The sequence below is a fragment of the Globicephala melas genome, chromosome 20, assembly GCF_963455315.2.
Source record: "Globicephala melas chromosome 20, mGloMel1.2, whole genome shotgun sequence".
NCBI lineage: Eukaryota > Metazoa > Chordata > Mammalia > Artiodactyla > Delphinidae > Globicephala > Globicephala melas.
This window is the reverse complement of record NC_083333.1, coordinates 49,693,477-49,718,708: the sequence shown is the minus strand read 5'-3', so window position 1 is coordinate 49,718,708 and position 25,232 is coordinate 49,693,477. Positions and strand designations below refer to the sequence as shown.

General features: G+C 38.6%; 1 protein-coding gene and 1 non-coding gene across 5 annotated transcripts in view; one reads left to right on the top strand and one right to left on the bottom strand.

Annotated features, from left to right (window-relative positions):
- The window catches only part of RNFT1 (ring finger protein, transmembrane 1), a 37,961-nt gene extending 30,931 nt beyond the window's left edge, over nt 1-7,030 (bottom strand). For 2 of the 4 annotated variants that reach the window (XR_009560483.2, XM_060291132.1), the window contains exons 1-7: nt 6,877-7,030; nt 6,319-6,433; nt 5,128-5,585; nt 4,853-4,929; nt 3,620-3,720; nt 1,259-1,412; nt 475-633 (exon numbers count right to left, since the gene is read on the bottom strand). Coding sequence is in view for 3 of the 4 variants with exons in the window: in XM_060291132.1 (XP_060147115.1) it covers nt 475-633; nt 1,259-1,412; nt 3,620-3,720; nt 4,853-4,929; nt 5,128-5,585; nt 6,319-6,433; nt 6,877-6,883 (1,071 nt within the window). In the remaining variant the exon portion in view is untranslated. The remainder of the gene's footprint in view (nt 1-474; nt 634-1,258; nt 1,413-3,619; nt 3,721-4,852; nt 4,930-5,127; nt 5,586-6,318; nt 6,434-6,876) is intronic. The other 2 variants (XM_060291131.2, XM_030881798.3) reach the window with 2 other exon arrangements.
- A 16,810-nt stretch (nt 7,031-23,840) lies between these two features.
- TRNAG-CCC (transfer RNA glycine (anticodon CCC)) lies at nt 23,841-23,913 on the top strand. Its single transcript has one exon. It is a non-coding gene; the product is annotated as a tRNA-Gly (tRNA).
- The last annotated feature ends 1,319 nt before the right edge of the window (nt 23,914-25,232 follow it).

The following is a 25,232-nucleotide window of genomic DNA, read 5'->3' as shown; positions in this document are numbered from 1 at the left end:
ACATCTGAATGCCCAGAGTTACAATTTGGTCAAGATAAATATAAACAACTAAATCAAAGGCAAGGCAATTTTATCTGGTTCACATGTCCTTAACCTATTTAACGTTTCATAAAGTGATTAAGCTGAGGGGAACAGGCATAGAGGGAACAGGACGAGATACTCCACTAGTTTGAGAATTATGTGTATGAGAGATGCTACTGTAGGGGATGGGTATGTTCTATTCTACTTGTTCCCCTCCACCTTAGATAATCCATGCTTAGAGGTCCACTCCCCCAATAAAATCTGAGAACCACTGGATTAAGATACCTATTTCCATTTCTCCATTTCTAAGTAGATATAGAATCTGCCATTACTTCAAACTAGTGATATGAAGATAAACTATAAAATATATAAAGAGAAAAGCAGTCATATGTAAAATATGTAAACAGTATTATATGAATCATTATAAATGATAAGATTTATTATGTTACCTACTTTTAGTATGAGGTAGAGTAAAGCCAGCAATATCCCAAGACTCCATCCAGTTACATTACCAAACTCCCCATAGCTTATAAGGTAACGAAACCAAACTGGTACGGGGACAAAAGTTCGGTAATACTGACATAATTCTTCTAAAACCATATACCAATAACCCTATAAAGGAAGAAAAAAGAAAACAAATAGAGCCACCCAAGGTACTTACATGCACAATGCAAATACTTCATATTGGGCTGAGAACATCATGGGTATATGGCACAATAACACAACTATAAAATTAATCTTCATAATGATAATGGTTACGACTGACAACCTCAACTTCGTTCTTTAGATATTACAGTCACTGAGTGGTCTGTTTTCAAAGAATTTCTAAAGAGTGACTGAAAATGTTTTACGTATAATAAAACATTTTGCTGATTATAAAAATTTAAAGTTTTCATTAAATATGAAAAAACACTGAATAACTGCCTAAGTCAGTTATCAATTATCAATTAACAATGCCCTGGAGGAAAACAGAAGTATAAACATATATTTTCCCATATATGATGTGGGGACTCATTTTTAGATTATTGCAAAGCAAATATAATTGATTTTATTGGAATAGATTAATATTTAGGTTCAAGTCTTTGACCAAATAGCTGCCAGTCTGAGATAATATAGATAATTAAAATTAGGTTATTGAGCAAACTGAAAAATTATAGAAGGAATCATTTAAGCAAAGACTAAATAGCATTAATATGGTCTGCTAACATCTTTCCAATAAAACATATTACTTTCTTACCTTGGATTTAAAAGGCATGATGAAAGAAGGCACCAATAAAATAAGGCATTTTAAGCCCATGAAGAGGAATTTCAGAATGAAGTCTGTAATTCCAACGATCCAAAGTACGTCCCAGAAGCTCGAATAGTCCAAAGTAGGATTAAAAAAAATTAAGCTACCAAGAGAAAAACATCAAAACTTACCAGAGCAACATAAAAAGATAAAAGTGTCGATGGGGGTTCTAAATTTGCTACCAAATATTTAATTTGATGTGTAAAAATAAGAGTTTGGCTAGATGCTAGAGTTCATGTAAATAGAATGGAAGATCATTTTGCTTATTTTAAAAAGACCTTTTAGGGACTTCCCTGGTGGCGCAGTGGTTAAGAATCTGCCTGCCAACGCAGGGGACACGGGTTCAGGCCTTGGTCTGGGAAGGTCCCACATGCCGCAGAGCAGTTAAGCCTGTGCACCACAACTACTGAGCCTGCGCTCTAGAGCCCGCGAGCCACAACTACTGAGCCCGTGTGCCACAACTATGGAAGCCCACACGCCTAAAGCCGATGCTCTGCAACAAAAGAAGCCACTGCCATGAGAAGCCCGCACACTGCAAGGGAAGAGCAGGCCCCGCTCACCACAACTAGAGAAAGCTCACACGCAGCAATGAAGACCCAATGCAGCCAAAAATAAATTTATTTTGAAAACTTCTTAAATGTTTGAATTTCAAATCTTCCCTCCATAAAGAACGAGTCTTCCTAACTTGTCATGATTGATATCTTTCTAGCCTATAATCTAAAAAACTCACAAATACTCCGTAGCTGCCAATCTGTCTTCAATCAACTCCAGTCAGGAATCTAACCCCTCCTTTCCACTTAACTGTTTTTGTCAAGATCGCCAACTCCCTCCCTCTTGCTAAATTCGAAGGTCACTTTTTCCCCCTCTTCTCTCCTTGAAATACTTTCTTCCTAGACTTCTGACACCACTCTCTTCTAGTGGTTCTCATATGTGACTGATGGTTCCTTTTTTTAAAAAATTTATTCATTTATTATTTTTGGCTGCATTGGGTCTTCGTTGCTGCGCACGGGCTTTCTCTAGTTGCAGTGAGTGGGGGCTACTCTTCGTTGCGGTGCGCGGGCTTCTCATTGCGGTGGCTTCTCTTGTTGTGGAGCACGGGCTCTCAGCGCAAGGGCTTCAGTAGTTGTGGCACACGGGCTCAGCAGTTGTGGCTCACGGGCTCTAGAGCACAGGCTCAGTAGTTGTGGTGCACGGGCTTAGTTGCTCCGCGGCATGTGGGATCTTCCTGGACAAGGGCTCGAACCCATGTCTCTTGCATTGGCAGGCGGATTCTTAACCACTGCACCACCAGGGAAGTCCCTGATGGTTCCTTCTTAAGTCTCCTTTGCTGCTCCTCCTCTGGCTAATTGTGGGCATGTCCAGTCCTGGGCCCTCTCCTCTGTCTATACTTTCTTTCCCTGACTAGTCTTGTCAAGTTCCTTGGTTTTTAAATATCAACCATATGCTGATAACACCAAAATTTACAGCCCTAACCTCTACTCTGAGCTCATGACAAATATCTATAATCACTTTAACAGTTCTACATGGCCTCTCAAACTTAACATGTTCAAAACAAAATTACTGATTTTCCCTCAAAACCAGTTCCTTCCCCAGTCTTTCCCAGCCCAGTAAATGGCACCACCATCCAGCCAGTTGCTTAGACTAAAAAAACCCAGTATCACCCTTGATTCTTCCCCCTTACCTACTCACCCAATCCAATCCGAGTAGTACTGGCTACACCTACAAACTATATCCCAGATTTGTCCACATCTCTCCAACTCCACTGAAACCAGGACTTCTAATTATCTGATTAAAGCTGAAAATTCAGAACACTTCCATCTGACATGGAAACTTATCAACTACTGTCCTTTAGCAAGTCTTCTTGTAGAGACAAAGATCAAGTGTTCTTATCACACATACACACAAGAAGGTAACTAAGGGAGGTGATGGATATATTAATTAGCTTGATGTGGTAATCATTTCACAATGTATACATATATCAAAACGTTGTATATTTTAAATATATACAGTTTTTATTTATCAAAAATGAAAAACGAAAAAAGATCACCAACAACAACCTAATGGTATTTAGTAACTACTGATTATATAAGTAAAAATTTAAGTATCAAAAATTAAGTATTTATTGAGCACTTGCTGTGAGGCAAGGCACTGGGTATAAAAATATGAGTAAGTCACTTTAAGCTCTCAATCTTGGAAAGAGACAGATAGGTAAAAATTGAACTCTAAGTATGTGCAAGTAAGATATATGCAAAGTGCTATGGAATATACGATTACATAAAAATGTGATTGTGCACTTGGACCTCTAATTACCTGTAATAAAGTGACTGAGAATGAAAGGTGTAATATAAAAGAACAGAAGATCCTGCTAAGAATACCAGTAACCAAGCACACTGAATCTTTGAGCACCTTTCCTGAAAAATAAACAATTTTATAATTTGTTACTTTGAATTATGCCAGAATTTTAAATATCATTAAACTATTTTAATGACTAATTTATTAACTTAGAACATTTTAATAGATTAATTTATCTTAATAAAAATACAGAATATTTGTTAAATTGTACATCATCATTCTATTTTACATACCTTTAGTGAAAAAAACAAAACACATACTTAAACAGATTTTTAAAATACAAGTTTCCTCATTGTGTAACATTATCTATGTTTCAAAGCCAAATCTTCTACAGACTGACATAAAGGACCTACGTAAATAAAAACTTTACTTCTGCGGCTTCCTATTTTTGCCTTCCCAACAAAACAGACTTTTAAAAACTGCATTTATGTTACCAGGGTTTATAAATATAATTTTAAAAATTCTCAATTCAATAAGAATTTAATAAAATGTTTTTAATCTCAGTTTTATAATTGTTTTAATTACTGGTTTAATTAAAAATTTTACTAGTTTTAAACCCTGAATTAAACTTTTATGGTTTGATAGGTTCTAACTAGGAATTTTCAGGTCAAAATGTATGATCCTTTACACAGATATAACCCTTGAAAGTTGCTTGAAATTTTATAAACTAATCCTGTTTTCCCAATAATTTACATGAATAGGAATCTTTTATAATTTCTTATGGAAAAACTTCTTGGGTTTAGTTTTCTTTAAATAAGAGAAACCTAAATAAATAGTTCAATACCCATTTATTCAGTGTACGTTTTATTTGACTATTTTAAATCTTATAGTACAACAGCTGAAGTTTTTAATGATGATTATATTACTTAGTACGGTCAAACTAACTTAAAACATGATAGCACTTGACAAATCAGATCAAATAGTGTGTTCTAAACCCTTTAATCCTTCTGTCTAGTTTTTCTTTATCAGGAACCCAATATACAAAGAAAATAAGGTGAATCAATTCCGTATTAGGACAGATCATTTATTCCAGGTCATTTAGATAACAACATTTAATATATCATGGATGGTACATTATATCTATTTAAATTTATCAAATAAACTGTCTTTATTCCTATTTCTCTCAAAAATGAGTATATAATTCTACAGGGAGAAACATTTAATAAATTTTTAGTTGCTGGTTATACTTACTCTTAGAAAGACCTGATTTACAATGCTTTTGTTTGCATATATAAAAGTTGTAAGCAGCCCAATTCCAAGAGAAATTCCTGTTAGAAAATAAGGTCCAGTTAATTGAAAGGAAAAAAAAGAGCTAACATGACATGAATTTAAAGGAAGCATATACAATTTTAAAAACTAACAGAAAATAAGAAACTGAAATACATAGGTTAAAGTAGATTACCAATAAAGAAAGAAAATTAGCTGCATATAGTAATGAAACAGCTCAATGTTTTATTATACCCTACCTGTTATATGCTGCATAACAAGTTTGACACCCAGAATCAAAATATATGGAAGACCTTTTTGCAACCACTTGAAGAGATATCGGAATTCTGAGAAGGAGCTACTACCACGATCTCCAGACTCCATCTCGGTATCATCAGGTTGCCTTGCTTCATTGTGGGAGTGACTCCGTAAGCGACTGTGTACACATCCATGGGTACAGCCGTGGACACCTGACCTTACATTTCTGGAGCTTGGATTTTCAGCACATTCTTTAGGCATGGAGTTTATCTGAATATGAACATCTCCAGAATAAAGACAGGAAGCTTCTCCTGTCAATCTTGTTTGGACACACTGGGAGGCTGAGGCATCCTCACTGCCTGCAGCTCCTGAAGGGCTGTGCAGTTGGCTACAGTTGGCTTGCATGACCCCTGAATACTTTTTCTGTGATCCAGATTTCTTTGCTTCAGGGCTCTGTCTCCTAAAAATCAAAGCGCAGAAAATATTCTAAGTGAACAGTTACGTACAGGCAATATATTGCTCACTAGGAATAATTTATTCACTAAAGGAGAGGCTGATAGTCACAGTACATGAATTATTTCCAGGTTATCTATTGCTTATTACTAGACTCCTCCATCTTCTCCCTTTATGCGAAGGCTCTGCTGCCCTAGGCAAACTATGCTTTAGGGAACATCTGCTACCAAAAAAGTTTAGCTTCAGATGCCTCCAGTTCTCTAATGACAGAAGGAACTGGCAAAACAGTCAAAATATTGGTGCTCAGCAGATGTTAATAATATGAGTACTAGTACTCAATCATACTAGAACACTTAAATACATTTACTTTGTTCAACTGGAACAGTTTCATCTCTGATGTAGATTCTACATCTAATAAGAGTATTTTTTTTAATGTGTGGAAAGGTTAGGAAGAAAAAAGCATCAAATCTTAACTCCTCATTAAGTATCATCATGGAGAACTAATAAACATTTCATTTAGGTGACCTACAAATTTCGTTTTATGCTGAAACAGCTTTCCCAAAGCTAATAAAAAAGTTTCCAATAATTAATACCAAGAGTATTACCTTTTCCTGTCCCCCCCAAGGATGTTACCTAAATACCTTTAAAATAGGAAGACTTGGGGAGTCACCATGTAATTGCTAAGTGACTCTTTATTCTGAATAAGGATAATTACGTAGTCTGCACATTAAAAATGCCACCTTTGAGGGGAGGGGCGTCGGGAAAGAGTACACTGGCACGGAAAGATCCCTAAATGACGAGTGTGGGTAGCCGTCGTGGATCCAGCTGACGAAACGCTGAGCCTTTCTGCCGTTTCTGTAGGAGGAAGCTGGGGTTAACGTCAGGGCATGTTCCGTGTCATTCTATTTCATTCCTAGGTTTGGAATTTTTTTTCTATTTTTTTTTTTTTTTCAGTTACTGTTGGGCGGTTTGGTTTTTAGTGCTATCCACTAGAGGCTTTCACTGATGCGCCAACGCCACGACTGCTATTTATTTCCTCCAACCTCTGAAGACCGACGCTGGACGGGAGAATTTCAGCGTCTTCTTCCACAAATAAAAACAGAACCCTCCCGCTTTCCTCCAAGTACGAGCAAGAAAGGGGAGAAAAAGGGAAGAAAAGTAAACGCAACGGGCTCTTCCGGAATCTCCAGGACAGATTTTTCCTCCCACGTTCGACCTTCGAGTGCCTCAGTTATTCTCCCCAGAGCCCATTTCGCCGCGGCCCCTCGCCTCCTTCGCCCGCTTCCCCCAGGCCTGACCTCTCATGACGATGAGCGCACCGAGTCCCGGGCAGCGACTGCAGAAACAGCGGGAGATGCCGCCTCGAGGCCTTCAGTCAAGGCCATCACCTTCAGACCCACCGCCAACAACTCCCGCCCAGCTCGGCGGCAGCGGCGGCGGCGCGCGCGCTCCCGGACGTCCTCACGCGCGCGCGCCCCGGCCCCGCGCGACGCGCCGAGGGACTGGCAGCGGCGACGGGGCGGGGCAGAGGCCGTCTGGGGGTGTTGGCTGTGAAGAGGCGGTTGTGGCCGAGAAGCGCCCGGAGGCGTCTGCGTTAAACAATAAGCGAATGTGCGTAGGTTTGTGTAACTCGCCCCAAGCCGGTTAAAGGTCTGGAAGTTTTGAGGTTAAAAATGTTTTAGCCTTCGGAACCTCCCCTCGAGGGAGGAGCGTGCTGTTGGGTGCTCACCTGGTCCTGCTCCCGGCGCGCCTGGCTTCTGGAAGCTGCCCAGCGCTTTGGTCCCGCTTGGCTCGCGTCTCCCGGGACCTCAGTTGGAGGAGCCACGTTGGCGAGGGGTCGGAGCGCCTCTGAAAGAGCTGGGCGGGGCGGGAGTGTTCTGGTGTCGGCTAGCTCAGCTGACCCAGTTGTGGCTGGACGGTGAAGTTTGAACTGAACTGGGTTTCCGTTACAATCCTAACTTTGCACTGTGAGAACAAGGCCCTGCTGAAACCTGAGGAGATAGAATCGGAGAGAAGTGGGGGACGGTTTGGGTGGTGGGAGGGGTGGAAGTAGAAGTTAGAGTTTAAAAAACTTGTCTTGTATGGGGTATAGGGGACTCTGTACTATCTTCGCTATAATTGTTAACCGAAAACTGTTCCAAAATAAAAGATTTATTAAGAAAAAGTTTAAACGAAAGAAACGAAGAACCTTGCCTCTTGGTCTCTAGCCAAAATATATTCTAAATGATACTTAATTGCATTCCATGAGTCTGCCCCATTCCCACAACCACCAATAGCCTTTCTATTTTGAACCTCAAGTTTTTTACCTTTAATTTCTAGAAATTGACGTGAAGTAAGTAACTCTTGGTGGTTAGGTCTTGAAATTAAAAATCCGTGCCACGCTTGAGGTGTGCAATCTTCCCTCACTAGAGAGGGTAAATTTTCATACATATACACACATGTCATGAGTTGAATATCTAGTGGGAAAAGTGATACTTTGTCTTTTTACTGGTCACTGATTTAAAACCATTCACAACTTTGCGCAAGTTAGTTTGCTGGTGTGTGAATTTTTAGGCTTCTTAATCATGAAATTGTTTGCACCTTATTTTCTCCTATTTCAGAGTACAACTGAATCCACTGTTTAACCTGAATTAACCACTTTGAGGTTGTACTTAAATCATATTAATTTTATTACCAAACCATTTCCCTTGGTTAGAAAGGCACTCTCCCAGTCCCCACCAACCGGTATTAGATCTGTTTCCCCTTGAGATATTGCAAGATACTTGCTTTTGTGTGTGTGTGTGTGTGTATATGTCTCCATGAGCTTCACTAATGTAAGTCTTCCCGAGAAATTAGGTTTCTGGGTCAGTGAGTCTGTCTTAGTCTGTTTGGGCTGCAGTAAGATATAGCCTGGATGGCTTATAAACAACAAATTTATTTCTCACAGTTCAGAAGCCTGGGAAGTCCAAGATCAAGGTGTCAGCAGATTTGGTGTCTGGTGAGTCCTGCTTCCTGGTTTATAGACAGTGTTGTCTCGGGCTGTGTCCTCACATGGTTGGAGGGTGGTGGAGCCCTTTGGAAACACTTTTATAAGGGCACTAATCGCCTTCATGAGGGCTCTGTCTTAATGCCTTAATCACCTACCCCCACCTGCTTATACTATCACATCCGGGGTCGAATTTCAACATATGGATTTTGTGGGGGACACAAAAATTCGGTCTGTAGCAAAGGCTGAAGCCAAGATCTGGGCTGTAATGAATTTTTCAAGGAGACTTATTTGTTTAATATTGATATATTTTATCATTCCAACTACAACATGGATATTTTTATTTTAAACTTTAAAATTTATGAGAATTTAAGAAACAGAAGAAAGAGACTCAATCTCACATAATCCAGCTACCACCACAATGAGGCATCAATATGTTTTAGTACATTGATAATTTTAGTATATTTGTAAATTTAGTACATTTATGTACCTTAAATATTTTCCTGAGTTTTGTGACCCAGGAATCCTTTCATGTGTTTGTTGGCCTTCTGTATATCTTCTTTGGAGAAATGTCTGTTTAGGTCTTCTGCCCATTTTTGGATTGGGTTGTTTTTTTTTTGATACTGAGCTGCATGAGCCACTTGTATAATTTGGAGATTAATTCTTTGTCAGTTGCTTTGTTTGCAAATATTTTCTCCTATTCTGAGGGTTGTCTTTTCATCTTGTTTATGTTTTCCTTTGCTGTGCAAAAGCTTTTAAGTTTCAATAGGTCCCATTTGTTTATTTTTGTTTTTATTTCCATTTCTCTAGGAGGTGGGTCAAAAAGGATCTTGCTGTGATTTATGTCATAGAGTGTTCTGCCTTTGTTTTCCTTAAGAGTTTTATAGTATCTGGCCTTACTTTTAGGTCTTTAATCCATTTTGAGTTTATTTTTGTGTATGGTTTTATGAAGTGTTGTAATTTCATTCTTTTACATGTAGCTGTCCAGTTTTCCCAGTACCACTTACTGAAGAGGCTGTCTTTTCTCCATTGTATATTCTTGCCTCCTTTGTCAAAGATAAGGTGACCATATGTGCGTGGGTCTATTTCTGGGCATTCTATCCTGTTCCATTGATCTATATTTCTGTTTTTGTGCCAGTACCATACTGTCTTGATTACTGTAGCTTTGTAATATAGTCTGAAGTCAGGGAGCCTGATTCCTCTAGCTCCATTTTTCTTTCTCAAGATTGCTTTTGCTATTCGAGGTCTTTTGTGTTTCCATACAAACTGTAAAATTTTTTGTTCTACTTTTGTGAAAAATGCCATTGGTAGTTTGATAAGGATTGCATTGAATCTGTACATTGCTTTGGGTAGTATAGTCATTTTGAGAACGTTGATGCTTCCAATCCAAGAACATGGTATACCTCTCCATCTGTTTGTATCATCTTTAATTTCTTTCATCAATGTCTTATAGTTTTCTGCATACAGGTCTTTTGTCTCCTCAGGAAGGTTTCCTCATAGGTATTTTATTTTTTTTGTTGCTGGGGTAAATGCGATTGTTTCCTTAATTTCTCTTTCATATTTTTCATCATTAGTGTATAGGAATGCAAGAGATTTCTGTACATTAATTTTGTATCCTGCTACTCTACCAAATTCATTGATTAGCTCTAGTAGTTTTCTGGTAGCATCTTTGGGATTCTCTATGTATAGTATCATGTCATCTGCAAACAGTGACAGCTTTACTTCTTTTCTGATTTGGATTCCTTTTATTTCTTTTTCTTGTCTGATTTGCTGTGGCTAAAACTTCCAAAACTATATTGAATAATAGCAGTGAGAGTGGGCAACCTTGTCTTGTTCCTGACCTTAGAGGAAATGGTCAGTTTTTCACCATTGAGAATGATGTTGGCTGTGGGTTTGTCATGTATGGCCTTTATTATGTTGAGGTAGCTTCCTTCTGTGCCCACTTTGTGGAGAGTTTTTATCATAAATGGGTGTTGAATTTTGTTGAAAGCTTTTTCTACATCTATTGAAATTATCGTATGGTTTTTATCCTTCAGTTTGTTAATATGATGTATCACATTGATTGATTTGCGTATATTGAAGAATCCTTGCATTCCTGGAGTAAACCCTACTTGATCATGGTGTATGATACTATTAATGTGCTGTTGGATTCTGTTTGCTAGTATTTTGTTGAGCATTTTTGCTCTATGTTCATCAGTGAGATTGGCCTGTAGTTTTCATTCTTTGTGACATCTTTGTCTGGTTTGGTATCAGGGTAATGGTGGCCTCGTAGAATGAGTTTGGGAGCGTTCCTCCTTCTGCTATATTTTGGAAGAGTTTGAGAAGGATAGGTGTTAGCTATTCTGTAAATGTTTGACAGAATTTGCCTTTGAAGCTATCTGGCCCTGGGCTTTTGTTTGTTTGAAGATTTTATTTTATTTATTTATTTTTTTTGCGGTACGCAAGCCTCTCACTGTTGTGGCCTCTCCCGTTGCGGAGCACAGGCTCTGGACGCGCAGGCTCAGCGGCCATGGCTCACGGGCCCAGCCGCTCTGCGGCATGTGGGATCTTCCCGGACCGGGGCACGAACCCGTGTCCCCTGCATCGGCAGGCAGACTCTCAACCACTGCACCACCAAGGAAGCCCCTGTTTGAAGATTTTTAATCACAGTTTCAATTTCATTGCTCGTGATTGGTCTGTTCATATTTTCTATTTCTTCCTTTTCAGTCTCAGAAGGTTGTGCTTTTCTATGAATTTGTCCATTTCTTCCACGTTGTCCATTTTATTGGAATATAGTTGCTTGTAGTAATGCCTCATGATCCTTTGTATTTCTGCAGTGTCTGTTATTCTCCCTTTTCATTTCTAATTCTGTTGATTTGAGTCTTTTCCCTTTTTTTCTTGATGAGTCTGGCTAATGGTTTATCAATTTTCGTTATCTTCTCAAAGGACCAGCTTTTAGTTTTATTGATCTTTGATATTGTTTCCTTCATTTCTTTTTCATTTATTTCTGATCTGATCTTTATGATTTCTTTCCTTCTGCTAACTTTGGCTTTTTTTTGTTCTTCTTTCTCTAATTGCTTTAGGTGTAAGGTTAGGTTGTTTATTTGAGATGTTTCTTGTTTCTTGAAGTAGCTTTGTCTCACTATAAACTTCCCTCTTAGAACTGCTTTTGCTGCATCTTATAGATTTTGGATAGTTGTTTCCATTTTCATTTATCCCCAGGTGTTTTTTGATTACCTATTGGATTTCTTCAGTGACTCATTGGTTGTTTAGTAGCATGTTGTTTAGATTCCACTTGGTTTTTTTTGTTTTTTTGCAGTTTTTTTCTTGTAGTTGATTTATAGTCTCATTCCATGTGGTTGGAAAACATGCTTGATATTATTTCAATCTTCTTAAATTTATTGAGACTTGTTTTGTGACTTCACATGTGATCTATCCTGGAGAATGTTTCATGTGCAGTTGAAAATAATGTGTATTCTGCTGTTTTGGATGAAATGTTCTCTATATATCTATTAATACCTACATTAATGGCATTAATAGATATATTAATATCTATATTGATGTTGGTCTGATATGTCATTTAAGGCCAGAGCTTCCTTATTGATTTTCTGTCTGGATGATCTGTCCATTGATGTATGTGAGGTGTTAAAGTCCCATACTGTTATTGTCAATTTCTCCCTTTACATTTGTTAGTATTTGCTTTATGTTTTTAGGTGTTCCTATGTTGGATGCATATATATTTACAATTGTTATATCTTATTGTTTCCCTTTATCATTATGTAATGTCCATCTTTGTCTCTACCTCAAAACAATCTTTGTTTTAAAGTCTATTCTGTCTGATATAAGTATTGCTACCCCAGCTTTGTTTTCGTTTCCATTTGCATGGAATACCTTTTGCCATTCCCTTTCAGTCTGTGTGTGTCTTCAAATCCGAGTGAGTCTTTTGTAGACAGCATATATATGGTTCTTTAAAAAAAAATCCATTTACCCACTCTGTATCTTTTGGTTTTTAAAAAATATTTATTTATTTATTTGGCTGCATCGGGTCTTAGTTGAGGCACACAGGATCTTTGTTGCAGTGCATGGGCTCTTCATTGCAGCGCGCAGGCTTCTCTCTAGTTATGGCACACGGGCTCAGTAGTTGCGGCATGTGGGCTCTCTAGTTGTGGCGCACAGGCTCCGGAGCACGTGGGCTCAGTTGTTGTGGCGCTTACCCACTCTGTATCTTTAGATTGGAGCATTTAGTCCATTTATATTTAAAGTAATTATTAATAGGTATGTACTTATTGACATTTTGTTAATTGTTTTGGTGTTGTTTTTGTAGTTCTCTTTTGTTCCTTTCTTCTTTTGCTCTCTGCCCTTGTGATGTGATGATTATCTTTAGTGTTATGTTTGGGTTCCTTTTCTTTTTTGTGTGTATACCTATTATAGGTTTTTCGTTTGTGGTTACCATGAGTTTTATATATGTAACTCTTCCCCCCATATATATACACACACACACACACACACACACACACACACACACAACACACACACACACACACACACACACACATATATATGAGAATATTTTACGTTAATGATGTCTTAAGTTCAAACACATTCTAACAATTCACTACTTTTACCCCTTCCTCATGTTTAATGTTTTTGACATCATATCAACATCTTTTTGTTTTGTGTATCCCTTAACTATTTATTGTAGATAAAGAGGATTTTACTACTTTTATCTTTTAACCTTCCTAGTAGTTTTATAAGTGGTTGATCTACCTTTTCTGTGTGTTTGCCTTTACCAGTGAGTTTTTTTGTTTCACAATTTTAAAGTTTCTAACTGTGGCCTTTCCTTTTCTGCTTAGAGAAGTCCCTTTAATATGGCCAGTTTAGTGGTGCTGAACTCTTTTAGCTTTGCTTGTCTGTAAAACTCTTTATCTTTCCTTCAAGTCTGAATGATAACCTTGCTGGGTAGAATATTCTTGGTTGTAGTGTTTTTTTCTTTGCTGAGTAGAGTACTCCTGGTTGTAGTTTTTTTCCTTTCATCACTTTGAATATAATATGCCACTCCCTTGTGGCCTGCAGTGTTTCTGCTGAAAAGTCAGATTTTCCTTGTATATAACTATTTACTTCTGTCTTGCTGCTTTTAAGATTCTTTCTTTATCTTTAATTTTTGCTATTTTAATTATAATGTATCTTGGTGTGGACCTCCTGGGTTCATGTTTTTGGGCCTCTCTGTACTTCCTGGATCTGGATGTCTGTTTCCTTTCCCAGGTTAGGGATGTTTTCGGCTATTATTTCTTCAGAAAAGTTCTCTGCCTCTTTCTGTCTCTCTTCTCCTTCTGGGACCCCTATAATGCAAATGTTAATACACTTGATCAGAGGTCTCTTAAACTATCATCAATTTTTAAAATTCTTTCTTCTTTTCTCTGTTCAGCTTGGGTGATTTCCACTACTCTGTCTTCCAGATCACTGATCCATTTCTCCTTATTATCTAATCTACTCTTGATTCCTTCTGGTGTAATTTTTATTTCAATTATTGTATTCCTCAGCTTGTTTGGTTGTTCTCTATATTTTCTAACTCTGTTGAAATTCTCTTTGTGTTCCTCCATTCTTCTCCGAAGTTTGGTGAGCATCTTTATGATCATTACCTTTAACTCTTTATCTAGTCGATTGCTTCTCTTCATTTCGCTCAGTTTTTCTGGGGTTTTATCTTGTTTCTTCATTTGGAACATATTCTTCTGTCTCTTCATTTTGCCCAATTCTCTGTTCATTTCTGCATGTTAGGTATGTTGGTTATATTTCCTGATCTTTAAAAAGTGGCTTTATGTAAGAGACGTACTATGGGACCCAGCAGCATGCTCTCCTTGGTCACCAGAGTTACATGCTCTAGCAGTGCTCCCTTAGTGGGTTGTGTGCGCCCTCCTCTTATGGTGGGGCTGACTGCTGTAAGCGTGCTAGTAGGCAGGGCTCCCTCCCCAGTTGGCTATGAGGTCATCCCTTGTGCTGTGGCTTCAAGGCCTGCTGGAAGGTGAGGTAGGCTTCCAGTGTGGTTAACTGTGTAGCCTGGGGAGGTGCAGGGCTGGTACTGGTCTGCTGGAGGATGGGGCCAGGTCTCTGTGCAGCTGTTTGCACAGCCTGGGGGCTTCAGGGCTGGTGCTAGCCGCTGGTGGGCGGGGCTGGGCCCCTGGCTCTAAATAGGCTGGAGGGAGGATTCCAAAATGGCGCTTGCCAGCATAGTGTTATCATGGCAGGAGGAGCTCCCAAAAATGTGTTGCCACTGTCTCCAGCCCTAGGGTGAGTCCCAGTTGCCTCCTGCCTCTCTGGTAGGCTCTTCAAGATCCGAAAGCAGGTGTGACCCAGGCTTTTTTCAAACTACTGCCTCTGTACTGGGACTCAGTGTGCGAGATTTTGCATGTGCCCTTTAAGGGCGAAATCTCTGTTTCCTATAGCCCTGTGGCTGTCCTGAACATAAGCCCTCCTGGTTTTCAAAGCTAGATGTTGTGCAGGCTTGCCTTCCCAGTGCAGAGCCCCTGGGCTGGGGAGCCTGCTATGGGGCTCAGACCCCTCACTCCTTAGGGAGTACCTCTACAATTGTAGTACTCTACCCAGTTGTGGGTCACTAACCCCCAGGGTGTGAGTCCTGACTATACTGCATCTCTGCCCCTCCTACTCATCTCATTGTGTTTCCTTCTTTATGTCTTTAGTTGTGAGGATCTTTTTTGCTAGTCTTCAGGTTGTTCTCATAGATAGTTGTTATGTAAGTAGTTGTAATTTTGGTGTGTCTGTGGGAGGAGGTAAGTTCAGATTCCTCCTACTTCAGCCTCTTGGCCACCTCTTATATCAATCTCATTCTTGTTCATCCTAAGATTCCTTCTTAACACAAAATTCCAAGCATTAACTATAACTCAGTTGAAGTTGGTACAAGTTGGCCATGTTTCCTAAAATGAATGCTTTTAGGAAAAATGTCATAGAGCAATCTGGTTGTAGAACTTGTGTATAGGGAGGCAATTTTTGTCTCTCTCCCAAAATAAAAATATCTTTTGGGAATTGTTCCAAGGAAATTAGTTGTATGAAGTTGATTATCTTTATAACATTAAAAAGTATGTTTTCTTTGGCTTTTTTAAAGCTAAAAGTCCAAAGTATCAAAGTAGATACATTCCTTATATAAAAATTTATTTCCATCATGTAGCTCACTCTTTTACCTCCAGGAAAATAAAGATACGGATTTTTTAATTTTTATTTTTTATTTATTTTAAAAAAATAAATTTATTTATTTTTGGCTGTGTTGGGCTTCGTTTCTGTGCGAGGGCTTTCTCTAGTTGTGGCAAGCAGGGGCCACTCTTCATCGCGGTGCACGGGCCTCTCACTGTCGCAGCCTTTCTTGTTGTGGAGCACAGGCTCCAGACGCGCAGGCTCAGTAGTTGTGGCTCACGGGCCCAGTTGCTCTGCGGCATGGGGGATTTTCCTAGACCAGGGCTCAAACCCGTATCCCCTGCATTGGTAGGCAGATTCTCAACCACTGCACCACCAGGGAAGACCAGATATGGATTTATTAACCTATTTTCAATTTTTTTTTTTTTTTGCAACTTCACAACTTCTGTTTGTGGTACCTGTGCTTTGTCTTGAAAATACCTTCTCACTCTGCTCCAACAGTGGGTGGCTAGGGGATAGCATAAAATAGAAGACATCCCTCCCTATTGCACATGGACCCTATATATAGGGTCCCCTGGCTAAGGCTGGGGGGACTCTTGGTACATTCTCAGATCCCTGTTCAGGAGGGGGATGGGTGGCTAGGGTAGCATTACGCATGAGAGCAGGACCTCCAGGGCAGCCAGCCACTCTGGTCCTGTGCTTCCTGGTCCTTTGTGGCTTTCTGGTCCTACCTCTAGACGCAGTCTTCCCTCAGTGACATCCCCAATGCATCTCTATTTTTTTTTTTTTTTTTTTGCGGTACGCAGGCCTCTCACTGTTGTGGCCTCTCCCATTGCGGAGCACAGGCTCCGGACGCAGCGCAGGCTCAGCAGCCATGGCTCAGGGGCCCAGCCGCTCTGCAGCATGTGGGATCTTCCCAGACCGGGGCACGAACCCGTGTCCCCTGCATCGGCAGGTGGACTCTCAACCACTGCGTCACCAAGGAAGCCCTCCAATGCATCTTTTTAAATGTATTTATACTTGATCCTAAAGTAATGTGGTTTAGATGGAAAAATTATTTGGATTTATCAAACCTAGAGAGTTTTGTCACAGATCAAAGAAGGTTCAAAACCAGAAATTAGTTACCTTCTAAAGTAGAAGAACTTTACAATAAACTTTAGATGCATCATATGTCCAAAGGAAGTTCTTCGTGTTTTATAAAGGGCAGTTCAGAATAGAAGATAGGAAGGGTCTATTGGTTTGTTTAATGTTTTCAGAGCTCTTGATATGTACCTAGAGTAATTATCAAAAACATCATCTGGGGGCTTCCCTGGTGGCGCAGTGGTTGAGAGTCCGCCTGCCGATGCAGGGGACACGGGTTCGTGCCCTGGTCCGGGAGGATCCCACGTGCTGCGGAGTGGCTGGGCCCGTGAGCCATGGCGCTGAGCCTGCACGTCCGGAGCCTGTGCTCCGCAACGGGAGAGGCCACAACAGTGAGAGGCCTGCGTACCGCAAAAAAAAAAAAAAAAAAAAACAAAAAAACAAACATCATCTGTAGTGCCAGACTCCCTGAATTCAGCTTGGAGAAGTTGCTTAACCTTGCTTTTTCTTTGTTGCCTCATTGTAATGAGTTATTGTAAGGAATTTTTATTTATTAATTTACATAATTGTGAGTATTATACACTTACATATATGCATGTATGTCCGCATACATAATACACACTCTCATGTACAGCACTTTAGTCTAAGAAAATGGTAAGCACTGTACATCTTATTTATTTATCATTACAAATTAAACTTAATACCGTTCCTTAAATGTTTACCAGTTTCAGATCTTTTCTCATGGAAGAGTATTAAAATTTATGTAAATGTTTATATATCATAATTACATATTTTTTCTTTTTGTAAATAGGTTTCTTGAAAATCTGTTTGATCAAGAAAAGAAACTCAATTTGTTCAGATCCAGAAAGAATAGATCAATTTGAAATATTCTTCATAAAATGGCTATAAAAGGCAGCAGTGCTAAGAAACACAAATTTATGAATATAGCCACATGCTTTTTTTCCTTTCAGTTTGATTTAAATTTAGTATCTTCCAACAATGGAAAATGATTTACAATAAAGAGATGAACTGGAAGGAATAGGAAAATGGAAACAAGATGTCATTTCTTTTTACTATCCAACAGATTTACCATCTGTTTTAAAATGATGTTTGAAAGAAAAAAATGTTTGACCATCCACAGTAAATGAAACAAAATGCTTTTTAAAAAATAAAGTAAAATAATGTAACACTTTAAACTGTTTTTACTACCAAACTCTCCTTTCCCTGTGAACACATTCATCTTACTGAGCAAAGGTTTATTTAAGCTACACTTACATCTATGTTGTTTTTAGCTCATTTCCTTTTAAAAAAAGCAATTGGTGAGTTTATTTCCCAGCTTAGCTGTTATAATAAAATATGAAAGGCATTTCTGTTTTGGCCTCAAGTATAGCATTATTGAAAGCTACGAGAGTCACAGCAAAATATAGGACAGCATAAAATTAAAAACTGCTGGTGTTTTCTTAGCAGCGGTTACTGCGCTTGCAGTTTTTCCCCCTCTTGCTACTGGCAGAGATCTGAAAGTCACCTCTGTGTACCAGACAACAAACTCTAAGTGTGTTTCTTAAATAATAGCTTTATTGAGATATTATTCACGTAGCATAAAATTTACCCTTTTAAAGTATAAAATTCAGTAGGTTTTAGTGTATTCACAGAGTAACCGTCATCATCATAAATTTAGAACATATTCTTTACTCCAAAAAGAAACCCAGTGCCCATTAATAGTCACTCCTCATTCCCCCATCTGCCCTTCCACTAGCAACCACTAATCTATGTTCTGTCTCTGTGGATTTGCCTATTACAGACTTTTCACATAAATGGAATTATACAATATGTGGTCTTTTGTGACAGCTTCTTTCACTTAACATAATGTTTTCAAGGTTTATCCATGTTGAAGCCTGTGTCAGTACTTCATTCCTTTTTATTGCCCAGTAATATTTTATCACATGGATATGCCAATATGTTTATCCATTCACCAGCGGATGGACATTTGAGTTTCGCACTTGTTGACTATTAGGAATAACGATGCTATTAACATTCATATATAAGTTTTTATATTGGACATATGTTTTCATTTTTCTTGAGTGTATACATGGGAGTGGAATTGCTGAGTCACATGGTAACTCTGTGCTTAACTTTTTGAGGAGCTGCCAGACTATTTTCTAAAGTGGCTGTACTGTTTTACATTCCCATCAGCAGTGTATGAGTATCCCAATTTCTTCACATCCTTTCCAACATTTGTTATTATCTGTCTTTTTGATTATAACCATTCTAATAGATGTGAAGTAGAATCTTACTGTGGTTTTGATTTGCATTTCTCTGATGGCTAATGATGTTGAGCATTTTTTCATATGCTTATCATTCATTTGCATGTCTTTTCTGTAGAAACATCTTTTCAAATGCTCTTTTTAAAAATTGGGGTTTTTGTCTTCTTGTTATTGAATTTAAAATTTCTTTATATACTCTGGATACAAGTTCCATATCAGATATATGACTTGCAAATATTTTCTCCCATTCTGTAGGTTGTCTTTCACTTTCTTGATGGCATTTTTGAAGCATTAAAATTTTTTATTTTGATGAAGCCCAGTTTATTTTTTTCCTTTGGTTGCTTATACTTTTAATGTTATATCTTAGAAACCATTCCTCAAGGTTCACAAAAATTTACTTCTATTTTTTTCTAAGAGTTTTACAGCTTTATCTTACATGTAGGTCTGTGATCCTTTTTTTTTTTTTTTTGGCTGTATTAGTTTTCGTTGCTGCACACAGGCTTTCTCTAGTTGTGGCAAGAGGGGGCTACTCGTCGTTGTGGTGCTTGTGGTCCTCATTGTGGTGGCTTCTCTTGTTGCAGAGAACGAGCTCTAAGCACGCAGGCTTCAGTAGTTGTAGCGCATGGGCTTAGTTGCTCCGTGGCATGTGGGATCTTCCCGGATCAGGGATCGAACCCGTGTCCCCTGCATTGGCAGGCGGATTCTTAACCACTGCGCCACCAGGGAAGTCCATGCAGTCCTTTATGAGTTAACTTTTATATGTGGTGTGAAGTAGGAGCTCAAGTTAATTTTTTGCATGTGGATATCCATTTTATTGAAAGACTCTCTCTTTCCCATTGAATTTTCTTGACATCTTTGTTGAAAATCAGTTGTCCGTAAATGTAAGGATTTTTTTCTGGGCTGTAATTCTATTCTGTTGATCTGTATGTCTGTTTTTATACAGTAACACACTGTCCTGATTGCTGTAGCTGTGTGGTATGTTTTAAAATCAGGAAGTGTCAGTCCTCCAACTTTGTTCTTTTTCAAGACTGTTTTGGCTATTTTGGGTCCCTTGCATTTCTATATGAATTTTAGGATCAGCTTGACAATTTCTGCAATTGTATGTAGCTTTCATATCTTTATCTATGCATATACAAATATGTCCTCTTCAACACATTTTATACTTTTTTTTTTTTTTTTTTTTTGCGGTACGTGGGCCTCTCACTGTTGTGGCCTCTCCTGTTGCGGAGCACAGGCTCCAGATGCGCAGGCCCAGCGGCCATGGCTCACGGGCCCAGCCGCTCCACGGCATGTGGGATCTTCCCGGACCGAGGCACAAACCCGTATCCCCTGCATCGGCAGGCGGACTCTCAACCACTGCACCACCAGGGAAGCTGACATTTTATACTTTTAAACAAAATTACAGTGATGTTCTGCAACTTTCTTCCTTCCCCCAACATTTTATTATGAAAATTTTTAAATATGGAGATTAGTTGAAAGAATCATACAGTGAACACCCATATATCCTCCCACCCCCCAGTCTGTATTCTATAGGTAACATTTTGGTATATTCACTTTATCATATAACTAACCATTCCTGTCTGTAACCAGCTAGTCCATCTATCTATCAAATCATCTTATTATTTTGTGCATTTCAAAGCAAATTGCATATGCTATCAGTACACTTCACCTTTAAAGACTTCAGCATATGTATTGTTAACTAGGGTTCAATTTTTCTACAACTTTTTAATGTAAAGTGAAATGCACAAATCTTGAGTATACATTCTGGTGAGTTTGACACATATATTCACTGGTGTAACCCTAACCTTTATCAAGGTATAGAATATTTTGGTAACTCCAAAAAATTCTATATGCTCTCTCCCAGTCAATTCCTGTCCTTAACCAATGCCAACAGCAATCAGTTTTTTTTTTTTCACCATAGATATAATTGTTATAGAACTTTATTCTCTTGTGCAAGGCTTATTTCACTCAGCATAATGTTTTTGAGATTCATTCATACTATTCATTAATTCATACTCTTTGAGGTTCATTCATTCTATTGTATGAATCAATAGTTCATTTTTTTTAATTGCTGAGTATAGCATCCATTGTATGGATTGCCCACAGTTTATTTATACATTCACCTGTGGATGAGTAAATTTCCACTTATCTATATCACTAAAAAGTTCTGATAACTGGCTTTTGTTTATATTGAAGTTATAATTGTTGTAATAATAATATAGTAATAATCATCTGGAAGCTTTGTAAATGTAGAATTACTTTCTGAATTAAATAAGTGCTTTTTTTTCAGAGTCTTTAAGTAACCTATACTAGAGATTATGAAGACTAGTTGTGTTCATTTACCACAAAGGACTAAAATTTAAATCTAAAATAGCAGAGGAGTCTTAGTAACCTCCCTAACTTTATTGCTTTCTCTTCCTTTACAGCAGGACTTCTCAAACTTTCATGTTTATATGAATAACCCCAATCACCAGGGGATCTTGTTAAAATGCAAATTATGATTTGGTAGTTTGGGGTAGAGCCCAAGATTCTGCATTTCTAATAAGCTCCCAGGTTATGCCAGTGATTCTCATCCATGGAGTAGCAAATGTTTCCAACCAAATTGCACTGCTTATCTTTCTTTGAATCCATCATAAATTCCCATTGCCATGCCTTAAAATAACTATGCTTAAATTATTCAAGGTCTGAAAGGAAAAGAATCCACAAGGCAAGAATAGGATATTATGAAAAAAGAACAGGCAGATTTTTAAAAAAGCATCAGGTATTCTATAAATGAAAAACATTTTCATTAAAGTTAAAAAATAATACTTCAATAGAAGGGATTGAATCTTCTCCATTTATTTATCCATATTGCTCATTTAGGACTTAACATGTTACCTAAATGATTACATAATATTTTAATAAATCTGTCCTCTTTAATTAGATCCTAAGTCCCTTCAGAGAAGAACAATGGTTTATACCTCCTTTCTTTCTCATTGCCATGTATAATGGGTATTAAATAATGTTTGATGATGAAGAAGATGAGGATGTTTTAAGCTGCAATAACAGAAAATCCACCTCAAAGTGGCATAAACAATTTAAGAATTTATTATCTTACTTATCTTATATAAGAATTCTAGAGGTAGAGTTCATGGAATATTTGATTGAGATGCTGGCTCTGTTTCTTTGTGTTTCTTCTGGCCTTTGCCCTCCTCAATTTGTCGGTTTTGTCCTCATGCCTGCTTTCTTCATGGTGGTGAGATGGCTTCTAGCAGCAGATAAAACTGCAGTTTTCCTTGTTTATGTCCCAAAGGACATAAAAACCTCTCCTCTAACCGTAGAATAAAAATCTTTCCCTGTAGTGTAATTACTTTTAATACACAGTTGCTAGGGAAATGCCATGCATGGCAATAGGATGGACCATCTTTCCCTCAGTTAGTGTGCTACTTGGGGGAAAGGAGTGAATACCTGAACAAATAAGTTTTCTTTTAGGAAGGGAAGTAGAGGAATGAATGCTCAGTATGCAACCAATAATGCCTCAATCATGAATAGGCAAATTTCAGATTCAATAAAATTTTTTTTTTTTTTTTTTTTTGCGGTATGCAGGCCTCTCAGTGTTGTGGCCTCTCCCGTTGCGGAGCACAGGCTCCGGACGCGCAGGCTCAGCGGCCATGGCTCACGGGCCCAGCCGCTCCGCGGCATGTGGGATCTTCCTGGACCTGGGCACGAACCCGTGTCCCCTGCATCGGCAGGCGGACTCTCAACCACTGCGCCACCAGGGAAGCCCAGATTCAATAAAAATTTTGAAAGTTGTATAATGTCATGCTAGAATACAAATGGAAAATAGGGAAAAAAAACCCAACTGCAGTCATTATACATTTGTCTTTCTTTGTATTTGCTAGAATTATTTGGTCGTATGTTAAAAAAAAAACCCAACTTAAACTGGCTTTAGTTGTAAAAGAAGTTTTTATTGAAAGATAAAGGGGTCACAGACAGAAAAATAATGCTGAAGGCAGAATAAAGATATAGATCAATCTCTGAAAAACCTGGCATCAAGGGTGTAAAAGTCATGAGAGTTCACTTTCTATCTCTTCTCTGCTCCTTCTGAGCAATTCTCTTTTCTTTCTGTCTCTGCAGATTGACTGCCTTTGCTTCCCTATTCCACCCAAAGGGAAACAAGACTGCTGATAGCTCCAGATTTTTTTACTTATAGCTTTAACAGCTACTGGAGAGTGACTGGCTCAACTCTTTGGATCCAAGGTCCACATATTCTTAGATGTGCTCTGACCCACCCAGATGCCCACTTCCAGAATTAATTATGGCCAGGGGTGCAAGGTTACATTTTGCAAGATGCTTGCTCACACAATAACAATATGGATGCTGGGCAAATAATACTAGAGGTGTCCTGTAAACTAATGACAAAAGATTTAGGATATTCAGTATCTTCATATTATGTACCCTATAAAAAAATGACAGTGCTGAAGTAAGGCAGGAGTTAGGAGATTGCATTTTTGGCTACTAAGTAACATTAGGTTTTTAAGTGGCAAGCTGATCCCATATATTTCATTCCCTGATAGAATAATAATTGGCAGTAGGCGATTGACCTTACATGGAATGAGAAAGAAGGAGCACCATAAGTTCTCCATGTTCAAAAATATTTTCCACACATTCTATAAGTTAAAAATTGTTGTGGCTTAATGAGTCTGGGCCTATCAGAGCTGATGCTTAATAAATATTTAGTATGAGGAATTAAATATTTAAAATATATCCGTATTTTAAATTAAAATGTAACACTTAAAATTGTAAAAAAGTAAGGTGTGGTTGTGGTTAAAATTTAAGGAATTCAGGGACTTCCCTGGTGGTCCAGTGGGTAAGACTCTGCACTCCCAATGCAGGGGGCCCAGGTTTGATCCCTGGTCAGGGAACTATATCCTGCATGCATATCACAACTAAGACTCCACATGCTGCAACAAAGATCCCGCATGCTGCAACTAAGACCCAGCGCAGCCAAAATAAATAAATAAATATTAAAAAGTAAAATACAAATAGTGCAAAAATACCTATATTGGGATTTCTCTGGTGGCACAGTGGTTACGAATCTGCCTGTCAATGCAGGGGACATGGGTTTGAACCCTGGTCTGGGAAGATCCCGCATGCCGTGGAGCAACTAAGCCCATTCACCACAACTACTAAGCCTGCACTCTAGAGCCCTAGAGCCACAACTACTGAGCCCATGTACCACAACTACTGAAGCCCATGCACCTAGAGCCCGTGCTCCTCAACAAGAGAAGCCACCGCAGTGAGAAGTCCATGCACCACAACGAAGAGTAGCCCCCGCCTGCCGCAACTAGAGAAAGCCCGCACACAGCAACGAAGACCCAACACAGCCATAAATAAATAAATAAATAAATATATTTTTAAAAAGGACCTATATTAAAAGTAAAATTCTTTCTTCATACTGACTCCAGAAAGTAACCTCAGTTAGGAGCTTTTGATGTGTCCTCCTTTTTATCTCATTGTTTTTGTTTTATTTTATTTTATGCTTTTTAACTTTTAAAAATAATTTTTAAATTAATATACCTTTATAATGAAGCTAAACAATACAAGAATGTATAAAGAGATATAATCTCCCTTTCCTTCCAACCTCAATTGGCTGGCTGGCAAAACAATTTTAACAACTTGGGTTACATCCCTCTATCCCATTCTGCATACTTATGTACACTTATTTGGCTTTTCTGTTAAAAAAGAATGGGGGGGGGCTTCCCTGGTGGCGCAGTGGTTGAGAGTCCGCCTGCCGATGCAGGGGACACGGGTTCGTGCCCCGGTCCGGGAAGATCCCACATGCCGCGGAGCGGCTGGGCCCATGCGTCTGGAGCCTGTGCTCCGCAATGGGAGAGGCCACAACAGTGAGAGGCCCACGTACCACCAAAAAAAAAAAAAAAAAAAAAGAATGGGGGGGAGCTGTGGAGAGAATCACATATTTGAATCTGTAACTTCTGTGCATTGTGGGCTGTCCTCTAGACCTTTGTCATCCAGTACTGTAATCACTAGCCACGAGTAGCTATTGAACACTTGCAATGTAGCTAGTCTGAATTAAACTGACTGAAGTGTAAAATACACACCAGATTTCTAAGACTTAGTACAAAAAAAGAGAATGTAAAGTATTTCACACAAAATTTTTTTTATTAATTACATGTTATAGTGATAATATTTGAGGTATATTGGGTTAAATAAAATAGATTAT